The sequence below is a fragment of the Daktulosphaira vitifoliae genome, unplaced genomic scaffold (genome assembly GCF_025091365.1).
Source record: "Daktulosphaira vitifoliae isolate Bord-2020 unplaced genomic scaffold, ASM2509136v1 Scaffold_5, whole genome shotgun sequence".
In the NCBI taxonomy this organism is placed as follows: Eukaryota; Metazoa; Arthropoda; class Insecta; order Hemiptera; family Phylloxeridae; genus Daktulosphaira; species Daktulosphaira vitifoliae.
Genome location: NW_026099576.1, coordinates 24,908,040 through 24,932,145, shown reverse-complemented (window position 1 = coordinate 24,932,145; position 24,106 = coordinate 24,908,040). Strand labels below are relative to the sequence as shown.

At 26.3% G+C, this 24,106-nt stretch overlaps 2 protein-coding genes across 2 annotated transcripts; both read right to left on the bottom strand.

The window, feature by feature from the left end:
• Positions 1-1,837: 1,837 nt before the first annotated feature.
• LOC126908258 (uncharacterized) lies at positions 1,838-19,260 on the bottom strand. Its single transcript, XM_050690172.1, has 8 exons — positions 19,230-19,260; positions 16,102-16,210; positions 15,636-15,806; positions 15,308-15,540; positions 11,963-12,171; positions 11,600-11,725; positions 4,142-4,290; positions 1,838-2,092 (listed from the first exon to the last, which is right to left on the bottom strand). Exons 1-8 carry the CDS (start codon positions 19,258-19,260, stop codon positions 1,867-1,869), a joined length of 1,254 nt encoding a protein of 417 aa, XP_050546129.1. The 3' UTR covers positions 1,838-1,866.
• On the bottom strand, positions 19,057-23,115 carry LOC126908257 (uncharacterized). The gene is made up of 4 exons (XM_050690171.1): positions 22,963-23,115; positions 19,980-20,030; positions 19,530-19,859; positions 19,057-19,284 (listed from the first exon to the last, which is right to left on the bottom strand). Exons 1-4 carry the CDS (start codon positions 23,113-23,115, stop codon positions 19,264-19,266), a joined length of 555 nt encoding a protein of 184 aa, XP_050546128.1. The 3' UTR covers positions 19,057-19,263.
• Positions 23,116-24,106: the final 991 nt, after the last annotated feature.

Here is a 24,106-nt window from a genome sequence, read left to right as displayed (position 1 = left end):
AAATTCGCCATCACCTGATCACACACATCCGCATCGATTTGGCCAAGAATAAGTTGAAATTCACGCTTGAGTTCCGTCACATTTTTAGGTTTGTTTTCGTAGACTTGTGACTTAGTGTAACCCCACAAAAAAAAGTCACACGGAGTTAAGTCCCATGATCGAGGTGGATAGAATTGGTCTCCCCGCAACAAGATTAGTCGGTCTGGAAATCTCACACGAAGGAGTGCAACTGTTTCTGCTGAAGTGTAGCACGTTGCACCATCCTGTTGGAACCAAAGGTTATCCATGTTCATTTGATCCAATTAAGGTCATAGGAAATCAGTGAGCATTGCTCGGTACCGAACTCAACTGAATCACGCACAAGAGCCACAATTGCCTCACTCCGACCACTTCGAGGATATCCTGGGCTTTTGATGTCTTAAACTCAACTACTTGCTTCGAATTTTGTAACTAAACGACAAACAGTTGATTCTTTTGGAGCATTATGATGTCCTAAAATCGTACGTAGTCGGCGAATGGTCGCTGCGAAATTTCCACCGATTCTATAATAAGTTTGAATGAACGAAATTCGTTGTTTTGTAGTGTAATTTTCCATGGTAACACAATAAACACAACTACTAAGAACAACCAAATTGCTTGACAACACAAAACCTCAATAATAATAGATATCAAAAATTGCAAAAAAAATGCTGTCAACAACAAACAAATAAAATGGCGACATTTTCATATTCGGCGTTCTTTTTGAAACACCCTTTATGTTAATTAAAACTTATATTACGTACTGCAGTTAAAAAAAAAAATTCCCAACAACCTATCATTTATGGGAAAATGGCTACCGTAGTTATAAAACATGTTATTTTATTTGTATGTTTTCCAAGGTCATGAAAAAAAAAGTTAGAATTCCCCCATATTATTTTTTAAGAAATGTACATCTACGCGTTTTTTTTATATTAAAATACCATACAAGGGTTCACCATAACATTGAGGCCTCCTAATGTCATAAAAATAACATAATTCGAATTTACATTTAATGTAAAGTTAAACTCATTACGAATATTATATTTATAATATTTAACTAAATTTGTGTATTCCTCTATCAGTCTATAATATATCAATTTTTTTGAAAACATATTACGGTATAAATAATTTTTCTATAATTATAATTTATGGTTTCACCAAAATTTATAAATGGATTTTTACAATTATAATCAATTTTATAATACGTTCAATTAAGAAGATGTTATTATCAACTTTTTTATTGTTTTTTCAAGTTTCGACGTGAAACTAAAGAGGTTTAGATTTACGTTAAAATTGCAAATTAAATTGTGATTTAAAGCTTTTCTAATAAATTTACTGTAAATAATAATTAAAAAATGTATAGACTGCGAACTAATCTTAACAATACCATATTTTTAATTCTCATAAAAATTTCTATTTAATGATGGGATTTAAAACTTGCAAAACTTTAGTGTTGTACAAATTAAAATACTAAATTGTTGAATATTAATTTCATACTACTTTTAATTACTATAATAATTATTTATTCACATATTATACTTTTAAATGAAAGAACTACTAATCAGAATTTAATTAAGGAAACCGGAGTTCATATTGCTTTTGGAATAATCCAGCAATTTTTTTTAAATTAAACATTACAAATTTGCATCAAATTGGCAAGACTAATTATGTCGGAATTAATCAGTTCAATATACGAACTAAAAAATAAATAACAACAGAATATAACCAATACAATGTTAATATTATAGACTATATCTATACTATAAATTTACTAATAATGTAATTTTAACGATAAAATTTTAAATTTTCATTTCTTCCTTATACTTAGGGGTCAATTAAATAAAAAATTTAACTTTTAAAAATACTCATCATGTTGTATGACATCAATTCTAACACAAAAATAATAAATGATACAATCATTGCACAACTAAGGAAAGCTATTATAGGGAATATTTCTTTTAGCGATACACTTTCTATTATAATGTCTTTGTTGAGAGAATCACAAGTTGGTTTTTGTGGCATGAACTGGTTATAAATTCTTTTTTTTAATCCCACTTCATCTTGTAAAATCAATCTGAAAAATAGTATCTATAATTAGTATAACTAATCTTAGTGCAATAGACACAAATGTTAAAAAAAATACACTATTTGGTTATTTTTCAAAAGCTGATATATTACTTATATTATTTTTTTATGAGAACATTAATAAATATAAAATTTTAATAGCGCCAGATGAAAAATTACATTTTTAAGTGCATAAAACAAAACGTCCCCTTAATTTTTTTTGTAATTTTTGACATAAAAATAACATTGTTTTTTATTGAATATGAGCTACATAATTATTTATTCTATTATGCGTGTTTGTTAAGCGGGATTATTCTTGGTAATGAATCGGACGCTCACTTAAATTAATTTGTTTGATATTTTTTAATTCTGAGATTAATGTAATAAATATTAAATTTAACAAGCATAAATAAAATTTACAAAATATTTGTTCCTTATTTTTATTTATAATTAAAACTTAAATGAAAATATTTAAATACAAATGTAACTTTGAGCGCGTAGCTGATGGTTAAACGGTGAAACGCTTTAAGCCCTTACATATTACTATAGTGATGGATGAAATTACTAGAGGAATACAAGGAGAAGTACCGTGGTGCATGTTTTTGCTGACGTTATAGCGTTAAAAAGAGACATTAGGGAGGAAACTAATTAAAGGCTAGAAGTGTAGAGATAAGCTCTTAAAGAAAAGGGTTTAAGAATAAGTAGGAGTAACACAAAGTATACAGAGTATGAGTTTAACAAAGGAGAACACGAGGTAGCTGAAATAAGGAGATCAGTGACTGTGAGGATGTGATAGTAGAGGTAGAAAGTTTTAAGTATTTAGGATCAGTAAAAGAGCGGTGGTATTGATGAGGATGTAAGACACAGGATTAAGGTTGATAAGAAAGTAGTACAGAGAATGAGTACAGCAGAGATGAGAATGCTTAGATGGACGAGTGGAGTGATTAGAAAAGATAAGATAAGGAACGAGCATATAAGAGGGAATATAAGAGGGAGTGTAGCGTCAATCGTAGATAAGATGAGAAAAAATAGACTTAGATGGTTTGGTCATGTTATGAGGAGAGAAGAATCGGAAGCTGTAAGAACAGTTATAGGAATCAGTGTTGAAGGAAGAAGAGGCAAAGGACGAAAAAAAAAGAGATGGAGGTATATTATTGGATGCGATATAAAGACGGCTGATGTGTGCATAGATGATGTGAGAAATCGTATCAAGTGGAAGATTAATATAAGAGTGGCCGACCCCAAGTAGTTGGGATAAGGGCCAGGAAAAAGAAGGAGTAATGTCATCGTTCGCTGTCCATGCCGGTGTGGATCTACGTCCATTCGCCTTGTCACTCCATTCACAAGCCACTATCATTGTTGACATTCGCTTATACTGCCACTGCGAAATTGAAGCCATCGCTATAGTCAAGAAAGTCTGTTAACCGTTGCTTCAGCGATGGTCATCCTCTCGATCTCCTGACCCACTTATGTGAGTTGCGGCTTGTCCCTGGTGAGTCCCTTATCTAAATATATGTGTTGTGACGAGTAAGATTATGCTTATGTGAGTAACCGGCAGAGGAATCTCTCGAGTTACTTACATCCGAGCCCATAGGCAAACGATCTTCGAGACTTTAACTGCAGAGATTATAGCGAACCTGGACGCATAACTACCGACAAGGGGCCACTGGCAAGATGTTTTACACGTTACCGAACGTCTGATATCCGTGGCAGGGACGCGACCGACGCGTACCGTACTCACCGTTGTGTTGGACATTTATTATTTTGTAAATATTCATATATGTATGAGTAAATAAGGCCGACCCCCAATAGTTGGGATTAAGGCGAGGAAGAAAAATAAGAAGATGTATGAGTAAAGAGTTTTTGTATATTGTTTTTATTGTAATTTGAAATGATGTTTATGTATATAAAACCAGTATAAATAAAGTTTACCCCATCAACTGTATTAACATTCTAATTCCATCTTCTTTCTCAGTTTATCGGCTCTTTAAGTGTCATCGCTACCATCAATAATCTAACAGCGTGATATAACGTTAAACAAAATTTTGTAGCTACTTACTGTTGCTTTATGGAGTCTTTATATCCAGATTTTTTAGCAATGTATAAAGTTAATGGAGGTAGCGTAAACAAGTTTAATTGAGTTAGACTGCATTTTTCTTGTTCGTTCCATGATTTAGCAATTATATCATTAGCTACCGACGTATCAACCTAAAAAAAGTTAAGTTATAACTACCAAAATTAAACAAGTTTTACTATTAAAATAGAACAAATACTCTATGATCAAGAGTGAACTGGTTTTGGAGGGGAGAAGATTATGTCTCCACGGATCACGCTATAAAAATGTATTAGTTTCACTAAAACAATATCTTATTATTACTCATCAAGTCATTGCTGGAAGATAATTGAATAATGATCATATCATTTACTAAAATGCATTAGTTTATAAGATATTCATTTAAAAAGTACTTCTAATAATATACTAATTATATATAATTCGCTTATGTCTATTATGGTAATGAATATGTTAATAATATATAATTATTATTTTTTAAATTACTTATACCCACTATCTACTTGAATGTAATAATTTTAAGATAATTATATTAGAAAACTTTTATATTATATGGCTATAATTAATTAATTTATAATCTTATTAATTAGGTAGTTCTATGTATTATTAATTTACAATTCTGTGACTAATATTCATAGGTGAAACAAATTGGTTTTTGAGATTGGTTCATCAGTTAAAAATACATGTAAAAAATAAAAAGGTTTAAAAATACAATTAGCTAATTGTTTCGTTGCAATGTTGTCGTTCGTAGATACACATCGCTTATTATTAAATGCAGCTCTATTAAGTGATATTATCAAGGAAGTATCAAGATACAGTGTTGTAACTGAAGGCTTAAATATAAACATATTAAATAATATAAAAATATGTATCATTTTTTAGCTTCGATGCGAAGCTGAGATGGTATTAGTTTTACTTTATTTTATCTTCACGATGTGTTGGGTTTTTTTTAACTTAATAATGCTATAACATTTTGGAAAATGTATGATTAGTAAATTTTTNGGGTTTTTTTAACTTAATAACGTTATAACTTTTTGGAAAATGTATGAATCAGTAAATTTTTTTTTATAGATGCTTGATGTCTTTACTTATCATTTGGTATATTTTTTTTATAAATATGACCCTTTATCTGCCCACAGGGGGGGATTTAAAATAACAATTTTTTCACAAAAAATTTACTTTTACACTTAACTTTTGAAAGTGTTCCGGAAAGTTTGACATTTCTATATATATCTTAANAGTTCCGGAAAGTTAGACACTTCTATATATATCTTAAATTAAAGATAATATAATGTACTTTATTATAAACAAAAAACCCAGCACAGGGGGGTCGCGGCACAGTGGTGACGTGGCATTGTTGGGTCAAGTATAATTAAAATCACTATCATAAAAAACGCTTTGATGCAAATCTTTAGATAGTGTTTAGTTTTATAAAATTGGTTGATTATTCCAAAAGCTACATGATCTAATATTTCCTTATTTATATCCTGATTAAGATAAAGTATGTCGAATAAAATAGGGATATAAATAATATTTCTTATAAAAATTGTATTGATGTAAAATGTAAAAAATAAAATCGATTATTTTCACACACGAAAATAGCATTCGGTGGTCATTTTTATCATGAAGACAAAATAAAATCCGAAATTTTTTTTTTCTATAATAAAGTATATTACAGTAGATTTTATTTAAGATATATATAAAAATGTCAGACTTTCCGGAACATTTTAAAAATTTAAGTGGAAAAAATTAATTTTTTGTGAAAAAGTTGTCATTTTAAATCCCAACGGTGGCAGGTAAAGGATCAGATTTATAAAAAAAATATATCAAATGAAAAGTAACGATATCATGCATCTATATAAAAAAAATGTACTGATCCATACATTTTCCAAAAAGTTATAGCATTATTAAGTTAAAAACATAAAAAAGAATTTTTTTCAAAAAACATATTTTTTTTATTAATTTAATATATATATAAAAGTGTCAGTCTTTCCGGAATATTTTCAAAAGTTAAAATTAAAAAGTTACCATTTTTAAACCTTTCTTGTGGGCTGTTAAAGGGTCAAATGTTCACAAAAATATACAAAATGATAGGTAAATATCTAAGGTATCTATAAAAAAAAAAAATTATATTGATTTGGTCATTTTTAAAAAAGTTATGGCAATTTTAAGTAAAAAAATTAGCAATTTTTAAATTTCTAATTTTTTTGGATTTTTCTCCCATTTACGGAGAACGAGAGAAATTTTTTTAATTGTTGAGGGTAATGTCTTCGACTAGATTCGATTTGTGATCTTTTGACGTATCATTGAAAGAAATCGGTTCGGTGAGAGCTGAGAAAAAGTGGTAACAGACACAAAAAAAAAAAGACATCATAGTAAAACCAATAATTTCTCAGCTTAGCATCGAAACTAAAAAATGATACATATTTTTATATTATTTAATTTTTTTTTGTTCTTTTGAAAAAATTCTAAAAGTAACATATCAGCTTTTAAAAATGGCTACACAATTAATTTCTTCAGAAATTTTTTTTTTATGATGATTTTCATAAAAAATATATAGAATATAATATCTTGTTTAAACTGGTCTTTAAAGAAAAATACGAGTAAATTAAACAATCTATTATTTATTAAGATATATTGATCCAAACCATATAACAAATTTAATTATGTCACAATTTCTGATTTTCAGGTAAACAAAAATGAATAACAGAATATTAATTTGGTTAATCAAAATAGTGAATAAATTCAAAAGTTAATATTGAATAATTGCAACATGCATTAAAAAAACTTACCAAAAACGCATGGAATTCTTTTTGAACTCTTATCATACCAACTTTAGCCGATGTAAACGCATCACTTGGTTTTGTTTTTATAATTTTATTTTGATAGATTTTCTTAACAGCATGTATTTTTGTTTCCTATTAAAANGCTAATATTTCGTTTCGAATTGTTTCTCTTATATCAATCATTCAAATAATGGCCCACAAAGTTGTACGTCAAACGATGGCTGTATTATTCATCATATTTGAACTTGTGATGCGTTTTAATGTGGATATCATTACTAATGTCATTATTCATTTTATCATTGTTATGTTTGCCATTAACATGGAAATTATAAAGAATAAGACGTCATCCAAAAAGCGTAAACCTTTGATTGATCCTCGAGACAAGGACCGTGTGTTACGTTTTGTCGGCAACTACTTGACTACCATGATCCATTTTCCTGAAAATCTGTGGACACTTTTCTACAAGTCGGGACAGTATCAGGAAATTTATAAGTATTCAGGACCTGATGTATTTGCTCATAGTCGAACCAAAATACGAGACAACATTGATTGTCAGTACTTCAGACATGCTGATCTGGAGATCGATTTGTGTAACATTCAAGAATATCCAGACTTGGTGTGGCTGGTTGACGTGTACGCCTCCATAAGACAACCTCGCCTTGAACGGCGGCCTAGGTTTTTTAATCAAACTTTTATGATTAAACGTGTAAAACCACATTGTTTTAAAGTACTTGCGACTACTATCAAGTACCACAAAACAGTTCGCACATAGTTGGGTAAACTCCGTTTAAATTGATCAATAATAAATCTACACACATTTACTTTATATTTTTTTTAGAGAAACGTATAATTGTGTTTTTTATTAGTGTCTGGCGATTGAATTTTAATTAAGAAATTTTCAGCTAATTGTAATTTATTTGAAACAATAACGCTTGATTTAAAATATTTTGTATTTTTTAGGAATTGAAAATTTAAACCATTAAACATGGATGTCATATGTCTGTGTTCAATTATACTTATTTGCCTCAATATTTTTCAATAATTAACAGATTCGATATGACTAGCAAAAGTAGCTTAAAATTTATGTTGTCTAAATAAAAACTTTAATTGGTCAGTTGACAAAAATACGTTATGATATAAAATATAAAAAAATTAAATATTTTGTTAATTTAACTCATATACAATGTTTTAGGAATACACATGTCAAATTTGGAATAACAAAATAATCTCTGATATACAACATATTAATGTAAGCAACATTCGAATGCTTACAAAATTATTTCTTTTATTGATTTATGATTTTGCATGATTTTACTTTATTTGCAGTTTATCTTAAAGAATTTTGTTCTATACATTTTATATTATCTACTTTAATTGATTAAAATCATATAAATACAAATATCTATTTCTAATTGTTGATAATTAAATCTAATTATATACGAATATATTATTTTATTATTGTTTTATAAATAATTGACGTATTGTAAAGATAATGAAATTCAGTTTAGAAATAAAATAAAAAAGTTGAAAAAAAAATGTAATTTTTTACACAATTATGTAAACATTTAAATTTATTCAATTATGTTCATTATTGTAGGAAAAATATAAACTTGTGCTATATATAAAAAACGGTAGCACAGTGTGGTCGAGGCACAGTGTGGACGAGGCATAGATGGGACAAGTATAGATGATATCTGACAGTGATTAAAATCACTATCATAAGAAACGCTTCGATGCAAATCTGTAGATAGTGTTTCATTTAGCGAAATTGGTGGATTATTCTAAAAGCAACATCAATTCTTATTTCTTTAATTATATCCTGATTAGTAGTTCTTTGATTTTAAAATATAATATATGAATAAATACTAATTATAGTTTTTAAATTTAGTATGAAATTGTGAGGCCAGCTATGATGTATGGTTCATAGTGTTGGGCGGTTGATAAGAAAGTAGAGCAGAGAATAAGTGTAGCAGAGATGAGAATGCTTAGTTGGATGAGTGGAGTGACTAGAGAAGATAGGATAAGGAACGAGCATATAAGAGGAAGTATAGGTGTTGCGTCAATCGTGGATAAGATGACAGAAAATAGACTTAGATTGTTTAGTCATGTTATGAGGAAAGAAGAATCGGAAGCTGTAAGAACAGTTATAGAAATGAATGTTGAAGGAAGAAGAGATAGAGGAAGACCAAAAAAGAGATGGAGGGATGCTATTGAATGCGATTTGAGGACAGCTGATGTGAGCGTAGAAGATGTGGGAGATCGTGTCAACTGGAATCTTAGGATAAGTGTGGCCGACCCCAAGTAGTTGGGATTAAGACAAAGAAAAAGAAAAAGATTACCAGAAATTTCGGTGGCAATTGACATAATATGATTGTTGTTTGGGAATGTACAATTTAGCGTTTAGTAGGGTTTAAACAATATAGTGTCAAATCAATTACCTACTCTCTCGCTTGTATATTAATATACACTACACTTTAATGATACAATAAATAAATAAATTCACACATACACACATATGCATTTATAACATTGTATCTAATGTAAGTGTAAAGTGTAATGATAAAAAGTAACCGTAAAATGAATGGAATATAAATTTTAGTACTCATATTAAATTTATTAAATGTATATAAATATTAAATGTACGAAACTTTTTTTTGTAAGTTAAATAGTTTTTAAAAAAATAAAAAAGCTCATATTTTTGNTTAAATAGTTTTTAAAAAAAATAAAAAAGCTCATATTTTTGAACTTTTGCGAGGCTGTAAAAAAAAGCTCAATTCCAATCAATGAGGACTATTAGTATGTCATTATACATATTTTAATTCAACTTTTAAAAAAACAAAATTTGATTAGGAATTTTTTAAGAAATTTTTCCTTTGTTGACTGGTCTAGATGTCAATTTTAAACTTGTAATTGAGTTAAAAGTTATGGTAATATATTCAATTTTTTTTACTTTAAACTTTCATAAATCTTTATCAAAAATTTTTCATCAACTTTAAAGAACCAAGAAAATAGGTTTTAACCCCACTTGTATAAAGGGATCTGATTTACAAAAAAAAAACAAGTCAGATGAAAGGGGTATATAAATATTCATTATAAAAAAAAAATAATATTGATCCATACATTTTTCCAAAANTACTTTAAACTTTCATAAATCTTTATCAAAAATTTTTCATCAACTTTAAAGAACCAAAAAAATAGGTTTTAACCCCACTTGTATAAAGGGATCTGATTTACAAAAAAAAACAAGTCAGATGAAAGGGGTATATAAATATTCATTATAAAAAAAAAATAATATTGATCCATACATTTTTCCAAAAGTTATATAAAATATAAAATCGAGAATTTTTTTACGGAAATCGTACGGTTTTCTTTAACTTTGATGTCCGTTTTCACCACGAAGACAAGTCCAGAGGTCAAAATTTTTTTTTTCAAATTAAAGTATATTACATTAGCTTCAATTTAAGATATATATAAAAGTGTCAGTCTTTCCGGAACATTTTCAAAAGTTAAGTTGAAAAAGTTCTACTTTCTATACGCATTTTAAAAGGTTTGCACCCCCCCTGTATAAAGGGAAATGGTCCGATTTTAAAAAAAAGTATGTCGAATGAAAGAAGTATATATAAAGTATTTATCATTAAAGAATAAAGTTGATTCATGCATTTTTTAAAAAGTTATAGCAACATAATGTTAAAAAATGTAAAATATAATATCAAGAATTTTTTCACAAAAATAGCATATTTTTGCATACGGTAGTCATTTTCACCATGAAGACAAGTCCAGAGGTCAAATTTTTTTTTTTCAAATTAAAGTATATTACATTAGCTTTAATTTAAGGTATATATAAAATTGTCAGTCTTTCCGGAACATTTTCAAAAGTTAAGTTGAAAAAGTTAATTTTTTGTAAAAAAGTTACCATTTTGAAACCCCATCCTTTGGGCTGTTAAAGGGTCAAATGTTCACAAAAATATATAAAATGATAGGTAATTATCTAAGGTATCTNTTGTGGGCTGTCAAAGGGTCAAATGTTCACAAAAATATATAAAATGATAGGTAAATTTCTAAGGTATTTATAAAAAAAAAATTATATTGATTCGGTCATTTTTAAAAAAGTTATGGCAATTTTAAGTAAAAACAAATGAAAAAATATCGATTTATGATCTTTTGACGTATCATTGAAAGAAATCAATTCGGTGAGAGCTGAGAAAAAGTGGTAACAGACACACAAAAAAAAAAACACATCATAGTAAAACCAATAATTTCTCAGATTAGCATCGAAACTAAAAAATGATACATATTTTTATATTATTTAATTTGTTTTTGTTCTTTTGAAAAAATTCTAAAAGTAACATATCAGCTTTTAAAAATGGCTACACAATTAATTTCTTCAGAAATTTTTTTTTTATGATGATTTTCATAAAAAATATATAGAATATAATATCTTGTTTAAACTGGTCTTTAAAGAAAAATACGAGTAAATTAAACAATCTATTATTTATTAAGATATATTGATCCAAACCATATAACAAATTTAATTATGTCACAATTTCTGATTTTCAGGTAAACAAAAATGAATAACAGAATATTAATTTGGTTAATCAAAATAGTGAATAAATTCAAAAGTTAATATTGAATAATTGCAACATGCATTAAAAAAACTTACCAAAAACGCATGGAATTCTTTTTGAACTCTTATCATACCAACTTTAGCCGATGTAAACGCATCACTTGGTTTTGTTTTTATAATTTTATTTTGATAGATTTTCTTAACAGCATGTATTTTTGTTTCCTATTAAAAATATAATAAGTAATAGGATTTAATTATTTGTATAAATACATGACAATATGTATATAAGCATATTTAAACATTCTAAAAATGAAAGTTGGTCTTATTTCTTGTGAAAATAACAATTTGATAAATATTGTGTTGGTAAAATTTTAAAGTCTTAATAAAACTATGTTAACTTATAATATAGTTTCATGTGAATAACTTTGACATTTTATTAAATTTTTAATTTTTATTTACATTTAGATATACGTAATTATGTGCAGTATCGAGTACACTAAATGTTGTTGATTTATCAGCTAAGTCTTTGATAGATTTAATTGATTGACTTGGAGTCTGAAGTATTACTACTATGCTAGCGGAATATGAAGTAAATAAGAAAACAGCCGTAAAAAACAAAACGCTAAATGCCATTCTTACAGATGTTGTAGTCATAATTGTTGATGTTCCTATAAAATGATAAAAAACAAGTATATAAAATATGTCAATTTGTATAATATATTGCCATCAGTTCAAGTTATACGTAAATTTGAGGTTATTTATCAAAATATGAATGAGCAATATATTAAAGCCTGTTTAAATACAAGAACCTCCAGTTTAATAACACTGAATATCATTAGGAGAACGTGGGCTAAACATATACAGGGACTAAAGTTCGATTTGTTGGCGGATACGATTTGGGTTTTTGGTTTTACTTAATTTGTAGAAAAACAGATTCAGTCTCTATTTATAATATTTATATAATACAAGTGTTATAGATACACATTATATCTGATAATTTAAAATCGTCTAAAGTATATCAACAATGTTACGCACATTGTGCGTAATACATTTATGAATGTGTTGAAACTTTCATGGATTGTCATATTATTTGAAAAGCTTGAGGATTTATCCATGTTTGCAGTTGNGTTCGATTTGTTGGCGGATACGATTTGGGTTTTTGGTTTAACTTAATTTGTAGAAAAACAGATTCAGTCTCTATTTATAATATTTATATAATACTAGTGTTATAGATACACATTATATCTGATAATTTAAAACCGTCTAAAGTATATCAACAATGTTACGCACATTGTTGATATATTTTGTGGTTTTCGTAATAAAAAAATGGTTTTAAATATTACAATAAATTATAATGTAAATAATAATAATAATAAGATTTTACTTTTAAAATGTTATACAAAATACTGCGTTACTCTTTGAAAACATAGTTGTATATGAATTTGTTTTATTTTCATATAAAATCAACAATAATACATTTATGAATGTGTTGAAACTTTCATGGATTGTCATATTATTTGAAAAGCTTGAGGATTTATCCATGTTTGCAGTTGATTTCTGACGTTTCAGACTCATTGCAAAGTCCATCTTCGGAGCGATAGTTACTGCTCAGTGGCTGAAACTATACTGGCGGCTTATCTTGTTATCAGTCTGTTTTTATATTGCAATAGCTATTGCAACAAGAATAAAAGAACACGATAAAGACGTGGATTACCAAAGGACAGAAAAATCTGCAGTAGCCAAACACGCTAAAAACAAAGGACATGACATCCAATTCGATAAAGTAAAAATACTAAACAAAGAAACTCATTTTGGCAAACGAATGTACAAAGAGGCAATAGAAATCGAAAAATGTCCAGAGAATTTCAACAGAGAAGACAGATGGAAAATAAGCAAGACTTCGTTACCCATCATACACCAGACAAAAAGAAAATCAACTAACAACTCTGAAAACAGTTCAATACAAGAAAAAGTTACTATCAACGTAATGGAAAACTGTCGGTGCAGAAAAGGAAGACCAAAATGCCAAGAATGTCAAAAAAAATAACAACAATAATCAAAAATAAAGTCATCAACAAAAACATCAGCAAAAATAAGATACCGTAAACAACATGAGTCATAAACAGATATGATAAACAACTGATATTATAAACAACCAACGTATAAAAACAGGCTGATAACAAGATAAGCCGCCAGTATAGTTTCAGCCTCCGAGCAGTAACTATCGCTCCGAAGATGGACTCTGCAATGAGTCCGAAACGTCAGCAATCAACTGCAAACATGGATAAATCCTCAAGCTTTTCAAATAATAATACATTTTATTTAATTAAGAAATATTATAAATAAATATTATTTGAAAAAATAATTTAAAATTAAAAAAGAAACTTTTGAAGTTTTTTATAATATACATAAAAAATAAAAAAATGTATTCTTCTACCTCCCAATTTTCGTCATTTTTGAAGGCTAAGGGAGACTCAAAATTTTTTCTTATTATTCGAAAGTACACATAATTTAAAATTTGTACATACATTTTATTTTTCGTTATATAAAGATTTTTTTTATAAAAATGTTTATATACATATTAACTTCGTTGTCAAAAAAAAATTATTTCTAAGAGTAGTTTTTAGCAAAAACTATCGAAAGTTAAATATTGACTTATAATTATTTTTATATAGGTGTTTAGTAAGTAAGGAATCGAGTTTTTATTGTTATAATTGTTTGTAACAATTGTCCTGTTTCCTTACTTATTGAATAATATTTTGTCTTGTCTATAATTAGTCGTCTAATATTAATTTTTGAGATATTAGCATTTAAAAATTTAGATAAGATATGGGTACGGAAATATTTACCTATGCTCTATTTTTACCATTAAGTCATCCCTAAAATCTACTCTTAGAAATAATTTTTTCTTACGATAAATTTGATATTTTTCATAGTTTATAAAAATACAGTTTTAATTTTTACATTTTTGTTGAAAATAGTGGTAGTTGTTCTAATAAATTGCTCTGTATATAAATTTAGGAGAATGATTAGCGAAACGTAAATAATTATAAAGAACTTGATATAAAGAAGACAATATAAATGTTAAAAAATAAAAACAATTTAATTAATTGGGATCTTGGCAAACTGAAAATGTTTGATAATGTTACTTAGTGATAACATCACTAGGGGTATATAAGGGTTTTTTTTCGGTCGGGGTATAAGTATGTATTTAACGTTGATAATGGTAACATTTTCTTGAAATACGTATTCGCGATTTAGTAATTTTTTTTTGTCGCTTTTTCAGTTAATATTTTTTAGTTTTAGATTAGTAATAGTTTTAATTTTAAATAGTATTATCCACATGTGATCAATTTTTTTTAAAGAGAAAGTAGAATTTGATGACTTTGGTCATGTTATGAGGAGAGAGGAATCAGAAGCTGTAAAAACAGTTATAGAAATAAATGCTGAAGGAAGAAGAGTAAGAGGAAGATCAAAAGAGAGATGGAATGATGTTATTGAATGCGATATGAAGACGACTAATGTGTGCGTAGTTGATGCGAGGGATCCTGTCAAGTGGAAGTTCAGTATAAGAGTAGCTGATCCCAAGTAGGATAAAGGCGAGGAAAAAGAAGAAGATTGTTTAAATTTGATACATATAATCTACGAGTTTAATCTAGAAATTAGACATATTCCTATTAAAATGTTTTAGAATAATAGTTAAATCACTTTCATATTTTAATCTATTATAGTTCTCAATATATTGAGTATCAACAATTCTGGATTTTTAAACATGAATATATTCAACATTTTACTTTTATTTACCTTGTTGGCAAATTGCACCCAACACCAACATACCAGTATCCAATGTGGTCATCATTAATGAGGAATGTGGACCAATATTTTTTATCATAGTTGTTATTCTGAAGAAAAATACTATAGCTATCGTAAATAACATAAGTAGAAGTAAAATAGCTATCCAAGTGGTAAAATTAAATGGCAAAAAAAATACATTAAAAACAGCTGACAATGGAGGTTGTTTGAAAATTGCGCTGGTTCTGTCAAATAAAAATCAGTTGAATTATTATGCATCTAATTAAAAATATTCAAAAATATAATTTAAACATTTTGTTCATGTTTAAGTTGTTATTACTGAACGCGATAAGTTGCAACAGTTAATTCTGCTGCCATCATACGATCGAATCTCATCAAAGCTCCAGATGTAGTGAATTCAACTTCACCTTTAACAAGAGAGTTCATCAAACCACTAAAGGAACCATTTTCCAATCGCCATCCATAGTCATTAACTAAGCTTAGGTCGAGTCTAAAATAATTAAGATAAACTATAATATGGCGCTTAAAAAATATAAAGGACACAACTTAAATTGCTGGAGTTGATATGAAATTCTGGATGTAATAAAACTATCATAAACCAAAAATGTATACTTGAACCAAAATGCTTTAAATAATAGACATACAACGCAATTATGGTTATATATTGTTATACGCAATTATATACAACTTTGAAGTAAATTATCTCAAAATGCCAATTTTTTGAGTTGTGCCTATTAAATTCTAGTGGTGTGATATATTATATTAAAATATTATTTAATGCTTACGTAAAATTTAAATGATCAGCCAGCAATGTTACTAATTTATAATGCATATGTGAATATACATCAAGGTTAAATTCTTCTTTTACTCCCCAACCTTTGAAAACTTTAGGTTCTAAAATCTTATTGCATTGTTATAATTAATATGTGTTACGTTTGATATTTATTATAACTATTCAATTTATGGTTATTAAATATTAATATACCGTCGCCTGAAAATGAAATGATTCTAACGCAAAATTTATTATTTTTTAGTAGGATGTTTTTAGCTTCGATACGAAGCTGAGAAGGTATGAAAAGTTTATTTTTTCAATTTAACCTTTGAAAATGGTCCGGAAATACTGCGTCCTTTGAACATATGTTAAATTAAAGCTTATGTTACGTACTATAAATTAAAAGAAAACAAAATTTTCCAATGATTTTGTTCTACGTGCAAATGGCTGCCATAGTTATAAAACATGCTATTTTTGTGTTAAAACTTTTTTTTTTTATTTTAAAATATCGTACAATGGTTTGCCATAGTGACGAGTCCACCAAAAGCTACAGAAATCTAACTTACATTAAATATAATTTTAAACTTATTTTGATTATTTTACATCCTTGAAGACAAGAAAAGCGATATTGAATTTTTGAACTAATTTAAATAGTTATTTTTATCTACTAATTGATGTAGTGTATGATGGCGGCTGCTCGTATATCATAAAGTCTTACACGCTTGGGTTACAAAATTCAAACGCCCCCGTCTAACTATCTTTTTTTGCATTTCTTTCTTAATTTTTATTTGAGATGGAAAAAAATTCAAAATGAATAATAATAAATAAAATTCAATCAAAATATTTAATGAATATCGAGGACCCTATCACTGTAGTTTCCCTTTGTGAGAAGGACTTTTTTATTAATACTAAAATATTTTGCTATATGGTTTATGTGTCTGTTAATTACTATTTTCAGCTCTTCTTAACCAATGTTAATTACCAATACATCAAAAGAACACGTTTTTAATTATGTTGAACTTATGATAATCAAATATTGGAAAAAAATTCTTTAATTTTAATAATTCAGACGAATATCTTAAAAATATGCTACTGTAAAAATTAACCACTTCAAAAGACCTTTTTTTAATTAAATAAAAATCTCCAAATTAAAAAGAGTATAAAATTTTTTTTATACTTAACCCTTGAACAGTCGCGTGGGGGTCTAGCTACCCCCACATAAATAAAAACGGATGTATTATATTGAATAAATGGTGTACATAGATATAAATTTAGAAGATTGTTTTTATAGTAATATTGAATCGATATTCATAAATAAATACCTTCTACAAAAAAAGGCACGCGCCTACTAAAGGGTTTACACAGTAAAATCATATCGCTAAAATGAAATATCTTTTAATGATCATATCCCAATATATACTTTACTAAACCAAAGTTTTCATTTTGATTTTAAGTCTGGGATCAGATATTGTCTCATTTTCATGATTATTATAAATTATAAATTAAGTATTTACACAAAAAAATTAATTAAAAAAAATNCTCATTTTCAAGATTATTATAAATTATAAATTAAGTATTTACACATAAATAATTAATTAAAAAAAATAATATTTATAAGTTATTATTCATTTCAAATATGTTAAAAATAATACATGCAAAATTTCAATTCAAAAATCTATTGACTTATTTTTTTTATTCTTTAAAGTTGATCTTTATGAAAGTTTATAATTTAAGAATATTTAACTTTTAAACACTATTTTTAGTTCAATTCGCAATTTTAGAATATATATCATAAAAAAGAAAATTTTATGAGAAATAAAAATATGTATTTTTTAGATTGATATATGATTACTATGAAATAATTACTATGAACAGTAAATTTATAAGGAAACTCAAAATTTCTTTAAAGTCACTATTTATATTGTGTTATTATTGTAATAAATCATTTAAATAAAAGTCTTAGTAATCATTTCTATGTAACTCTTGGTGTTTAAATAGATGCAAAAATGGAATATTTATATAACTATATTCCTTATAGTTATATCTTATAGCATTCTATAATACACCGATATTCAAAAATATTCCGTGTCTAATTTCAACTATGATTTCTTTCGCTGTTGTGTTGTTGAACTTCATTTTGACCTATATTTTTTGATTAATTTTTTCATGTGAAAATACATTCCTTCTAATTAGTAATAATCTCAAAAGAGAGATTATAGAAAAAAACTAAATGTAAATTTAAAATCAGTGCAAAAAATAGTCCAAGAAATATATATTTTTGATTCTGATGAAAATACCTTGTAGACTGTAGATCTTCTGAAATTTTTGTATCAAGCCCTTTGGCTTTTTATACATGTTTGCCACAAAAGTAACAACTAATTTATAATTTTTTAATAATTTCTCCATAAAAATTACAATACTTAATTATTACATTTCAATTGCTATATATATATATATAAATATTCATATATTATAGTTATAAATTGTAGAATTGCTAATTATGAAAATGCAGGAAATAAGAATTAATTTTGCTTTTGCAATAATCCGCCATTTTTTTTTAATTAAACACTATCTACAGATTTGTATCGAAGCGTTTCTTTCGATAGTGATTTTAATCATTTTCAAATATCATTTATACTTGGGTCAACTATATAACGTCCATACTGTGCTACCGATTTTTAAATAAAATTATTGTAGAGTTATATAGAACTTTTAATTTTTCATTTACTACATTACAACTTAAATTTAAAAAAAAAGCTTACTTACTTTTAACGTATTTATCAAGAATTTTTTTTTTTAATTGCATATGAACCTTTTCATTCTAAGGCGACGAAACAGAATAACCATAAAAAAAAACAAGGTATTTATTAGAGTTACAACTTGGTTATTGGAATTTATTAATATAACTAAAAGTTAATTATAATTTGAAGAAACTTAATAAAAATTTATAAAAATTAAAGCTTAAATTTTGTTTTTATTGTTTATCAAGGCTTTTATCAGGCTATCCGAAGAGAAATTTTCTTAAACATGGATACTCCGGAACGGGTGATTAGTCCATTGTCATAGAGAAGGATGATGACTCCAATCGTTGAACTGATCTGTCGCTAAGCAAACAGAGTCACTTGTGACCTAGTATCATACCTGAAACTATGTGAATCAAGAACTGTTGCATTACCTATTCAACCACATAGTTCCTCTAACAAATTACAATAAGCGAATTAAAAAAAAATTATTTTTCAATTTAATATAACGATTTAATTGTCTAATTATAGTTGAATAATTATATCTAAAACTAAGTGTGATGGAAAAAATTTGAGGTTATTTTCGGAATCAGTGTCAAAATTTCTTATAAAATTCACCTAAATATAGGAGACAAGAAAATGGTTTTTGTTTTGTGTAATGCTTCTTATAACATGATAATGTGTAAACATTTTAACTTACAACTCCAGCTGATTTTATGATAGTTTTTTGCCAATTAAGTCTATTTGGATTTGAATAATTCATTATCACATTAAATTCCATCACTGTTCCGATTTTTGTTACACGAACTTCTTCATTGATATTTGATCGAAAACCATCCCATATTTCCCACACATCTTGACTTACTTTAGTCAATAAATACACCCTAGAATCAGGCAATATTCGAGTTCGATCCATAAACAGTTCAAATATCTCCAATGCAAATCCAACATTATCTTGATCTTTCAAACTTGCACGACTATCAAAAAGTATCCAATCACGTAAAACATTAAATTGACGGTTGATAGATGCCTGGTAGTAAAAGTTAAATAAAATTTATTTTTATGGTTAAATAAAAAATTATACAGTGTTCTGTAAGTAAGGAAACAGGTCAATTATTATAGACAATGAGAAACCTATTTCCTTACTTACTGAACATTCTATACACATGGCGATTCTTTTAATATCAGCAACTAGAATTTTCTTAAATCAATAATTATATTAAGAAAATTAATTTTAGTATATTTTTTAGTCAATTATTAATTTAGACAAAATATAAAGTTATAGTTAATCATAAGCCATTGGTATCTAGAACAATTTTTTTAGTAAACAGCCCCCTTCCTTTTACTATACTCATTGAGTTAAACATTTATAAATTCTCCACTAACTCTTTATAATTAAAACATTGTTTTGTCGTAATATGCCCCTATGCTTAACATTACGCATCTCACATTTATCAATGAAAAATTTATAATCTGTATTTTATATTACTTGTAAACAAACAATTAACTGATCAGTCATAACATATACACTGTTCATTAAAATTTCTTATTATTTATATACAGAGTGGCCCACCACTCACTGACAACTTAAATAACTTTTGATCCAGTTAATATTTTTAGCTGATTTTTTTTTTAAATAATAGTTATACGTTAGGTCTATAGCTATATCTCAATAATTAATTTTTTTACATTTTATTAAAAATATTAATTATTTTTAAATTTTAAATAAAATGTAAAAAAAAAATCTAAGATAGCTATTTTGTAGAGTAGAATTTAAGAAAAATTTTAGTAAAAAAATATCTTATTAATATTCAGTAGTAAATATTCTGTAGCGTTTTGAAGTTTGTGAAAATTTGAATTTTCATGTACTATTTTACGGTATTAAACATTGAAATACGTATTGAGAAAAGGACAGAAGAAAACGCTATCTTTTCATGATTACTGTGTATACATATGATGATAGTGTGTATACATTACAAACTTGGCATAAATACCATGATAAGAAATTAGATAAGGCAATTATTACTTATCACTCTCATTCAAAAGTATATTGAAAAGATAGCGTTTTCTTCTGTCCTTTTCTCAATACGTATTTCAATGTTTAATACCGTAAAATAGTACATGAAAATTCAAATTTTCACAAACTTCAAAACGCTACAGAATATTTACTACTGAATATTAATAAGATATTTTTTTACTAAAATTTTTCTTAAATTCTACTCTACAAAATAGCTATCTTAGATTTTTTTTTTACATTTTATTTAAAATTTAAAAATAATTAATATTTTTAATAAAATGTAAAAAAATTAATTATTGAGATATAGCTATAGACCTAACGTATAACTATTATTTAAAAAAAAAATCAGCTAAAAATATTAACTGGATCAAAAGTTATTTAAGTTGTCAGTGAGTGGTGGGCCACCATGTATATGTCAATTTATCCATTGATAATTGTGCTATCAATATAATAATTATGTAATGTATAATTAAATATAATAAACTAAAAAGATCACTAAAAGCGCTGACAACAATATCCCTGGATTGGGGGTACTATCACACACTATAAAAAGCACTGAAATCCTTTTAGACTCCAGTTCGCTTTCGCCGAATTAAAAAAAAAAAACAATGTGTTGTTGTCGGGTACCTTTTATGCACGTCTTATTTATATACGAAAAGAATTTGTTTTAATCTTGTGACAAAGTACGAATCCGATACCTCTGAGTACATATATATATATATATATATATATATATCGAAAGATTTATCGAATCATCTTATAGCAATTTGTGGAGACAAAATACAAAATAAGTAAATATATGTTATCCCAATTATTTAGAGTTAATAAATCTGAGTAGAGAACGACGAAGCAATAGATCATTCATTATATTAACATTGTAGAATATTATATTAGACTGGTTGTTTAAGGTCTTGTATATAGTCACATTACATGGTATCCCTGAACTGACTTGCCTTTCCGTTGCCCATGTGCATATTATTAGGTACCAACAGACTATATTTTATTACACCTCAGCATAGAGATATTTAATTTATTATTTTTATATCTAATTGTTTTTGTTGTTCTAAAACCTCGGACCGCACAACTCCAATAGAACTCATACATCTTATAATCACCACAATCATTTATATATTTTATTTTAAATTATAACAGTTTTTTATAATTTACTTTTTTTTTTGTAAAATTCTGAATTAAATGGGTTGCTTACCCCACCCATACATATTTATACATTAAGCGGTGTGCTTGACCTAAACTTGAAACAATTAAAATTAAATACTTGATAATTGAATTAAAAAAAAAAAATTACAATATCAAATTATAACAATATGAAAAAGTATTTAAATATTCCATAGTTTTATGAGAAATACGTAACAAAAATGAATACGACATAATTTTTGAATATACTTGTATGATTTACTTTTTTCTTAAAAATCTTTAATAAATTAACTATCGCTATTATTTAAAAAAAATTGCGTGATTTCAAATGTTTATAAAACGATTATATATAAAACATCGAAGTACTATACGAATATTTATCTAAATTTTTAAATATACGTGTATTTTTAATTGATATTTTACTCATTTTAATAAAAATCATTAAAATATTACTTTTATTTGAAATATAGTATCAATTTTAATTAAAGTTAAGCAATATTTTTTTGTAGTACATTAATAATTGATATAATAAAATAAAATATTGGTCTTATTTTTTTTTCTTTGACATAAAAACCATTTTATGTGACATATAGCAATCAATAAATTAACTGAGCCGTAATTTCTAAAACGAAAATTATTCAAAAATATATAAAAATATTTGTGGCAAAAGCCACCAAAAAAAAAAAATAAATAAACTGCAGATATGTATTAAGGAAACAATGTTACTGTTATCAAAGCTATCTGATCGAAAAATACTCCCTTATATACCCCTAGTCAACTTATCACTTAGTAGTGTTGTCGCTAGGTAATGTTATCAGGTAATTAATTGATGAAACATCACTTTGTGTAATAAATTTTACATTTTACTAAAATTACGTACTACTAATAATGATTGCATACTTAATGTCTTATTTTTGATAATGAAACTCCTAGTATAAAGAATATTTCAATAAAAATTTACCTCTTGAAGTATTTTAGCTGATAGTTTGCAAGACAAATCAACTATTGTTCCAGATCTATACCAGACATCAAAAGGTTCGTGAATGGCTTCATCTGTTTTAAAAGTCATTGACATGTCTTCACCCGAAAGCTTCGTTAGTAGTTCGACGTTCATTTCTAATTTTAGAAAAGACAGTTAAATATTATTATAAATATTGCTTAGTAAATTAGAATTGAAATTAAATATATGAATGTTATGATAAATCATAATTTGAAACAAAATTATAGTGACGAATAATTTATAATAATTTATATGGTCTTAGATCATTTTTTATCTTACAATTTCATTTTTGTAACATACAATTGGATAAAAATTGGAAATTTAATTTTATTGAACTTATAATTTTTAATTGTTATGAATATATTTTCAGTTGATTAGAATCTATGTATTATAAACATTAAAATATAATATTTTTTCACAGAGATTTAATTACATTATGTATTGATGTATAGTTAGACTTATGGTAAAATATTCCTAATTAAAAAGTAAAGTGGCTAATTATAGTGTTGATATATTTAATTAATTACTTACCCGTATTCCAACAGGTAGACGTACATACAGTATTAACTTTCATATATTTCAGCACATTTACTAACACTAAAATTAAATCATTCTGATCTTTGCTGATGACCGGAAATATGATAATTATAGGCAATAGATAATTTAAAAATTCCATACTTTTATGTGGTATACATAAAATAAATGAATATTACTTAATTGTTGAATATTCTTGTATGATTAACTCTTTTATTTCATATAATCTTTTATAAATTAACTATCGCTGTTATTTAAAAAAGGTTGCGTGACTTCAAATGTTTATAAAACGATTATATATAAAACATCAAAGTACTATACGAATATTTAGCTATAAATAAATTTAATTCGATGAAATTTATATTGTTAAGAGAAGTAAAAGTTTAAAAATTGCTTTTTGTATTAAATAACTTCAAAATATAATACAAAATACTTAATATTGATATTATTTTTAATATAAATGTATTTTTTTATTAATATTATAGTTTTTTAAATAAAAATCATTAAAATATTGCGCTGGTTTGAAATATAGTATCAATTTTAATTAAAGTTAAGTAATATATAATTATAG

Coding starts and splice junctions, on each gene's coding strand:
- LOC126908258 (XM_050690172.1), bottom strand. CDS start 19,260: ATGCAACAGTTCTTGATTCACATAGTTTCAG. Junction 16,211..19,229: donor CTTGATTCACATAGTTTCAG/GTATGATACTAG, acceptor ATAAGATTTTAG/AACCTAAAGTTTTCAAAGGT. Junction 11,726..11,962: donor ATAATTACGTATATCTAAAT/GTAAATAAAAAT, acceptor TATTTTTAATAG/GAAACAAAAATACATGCTGT.
- LOC126908257 (XM_050690171.1), bottom strand. CDS start 23,115: ATGAACGTCGAACTACTAACGAAGCTTTCGGGTGAAGACATGTCAATG. Junction 20,031..22,962: donor CAGCTAAAATACTTCAAGAG/GTAAATTTTTAT, acceptor TATTGATTTAAG/AAAATTCTAGTTGCTGATAT. Junction 19,285..19,529: donor TCATAAAATCAGCTGGAGTT/GTAAGTTAAAAT, acceptor GTAATTTGTTAG/AGGAACTATGTGGTTGAATA.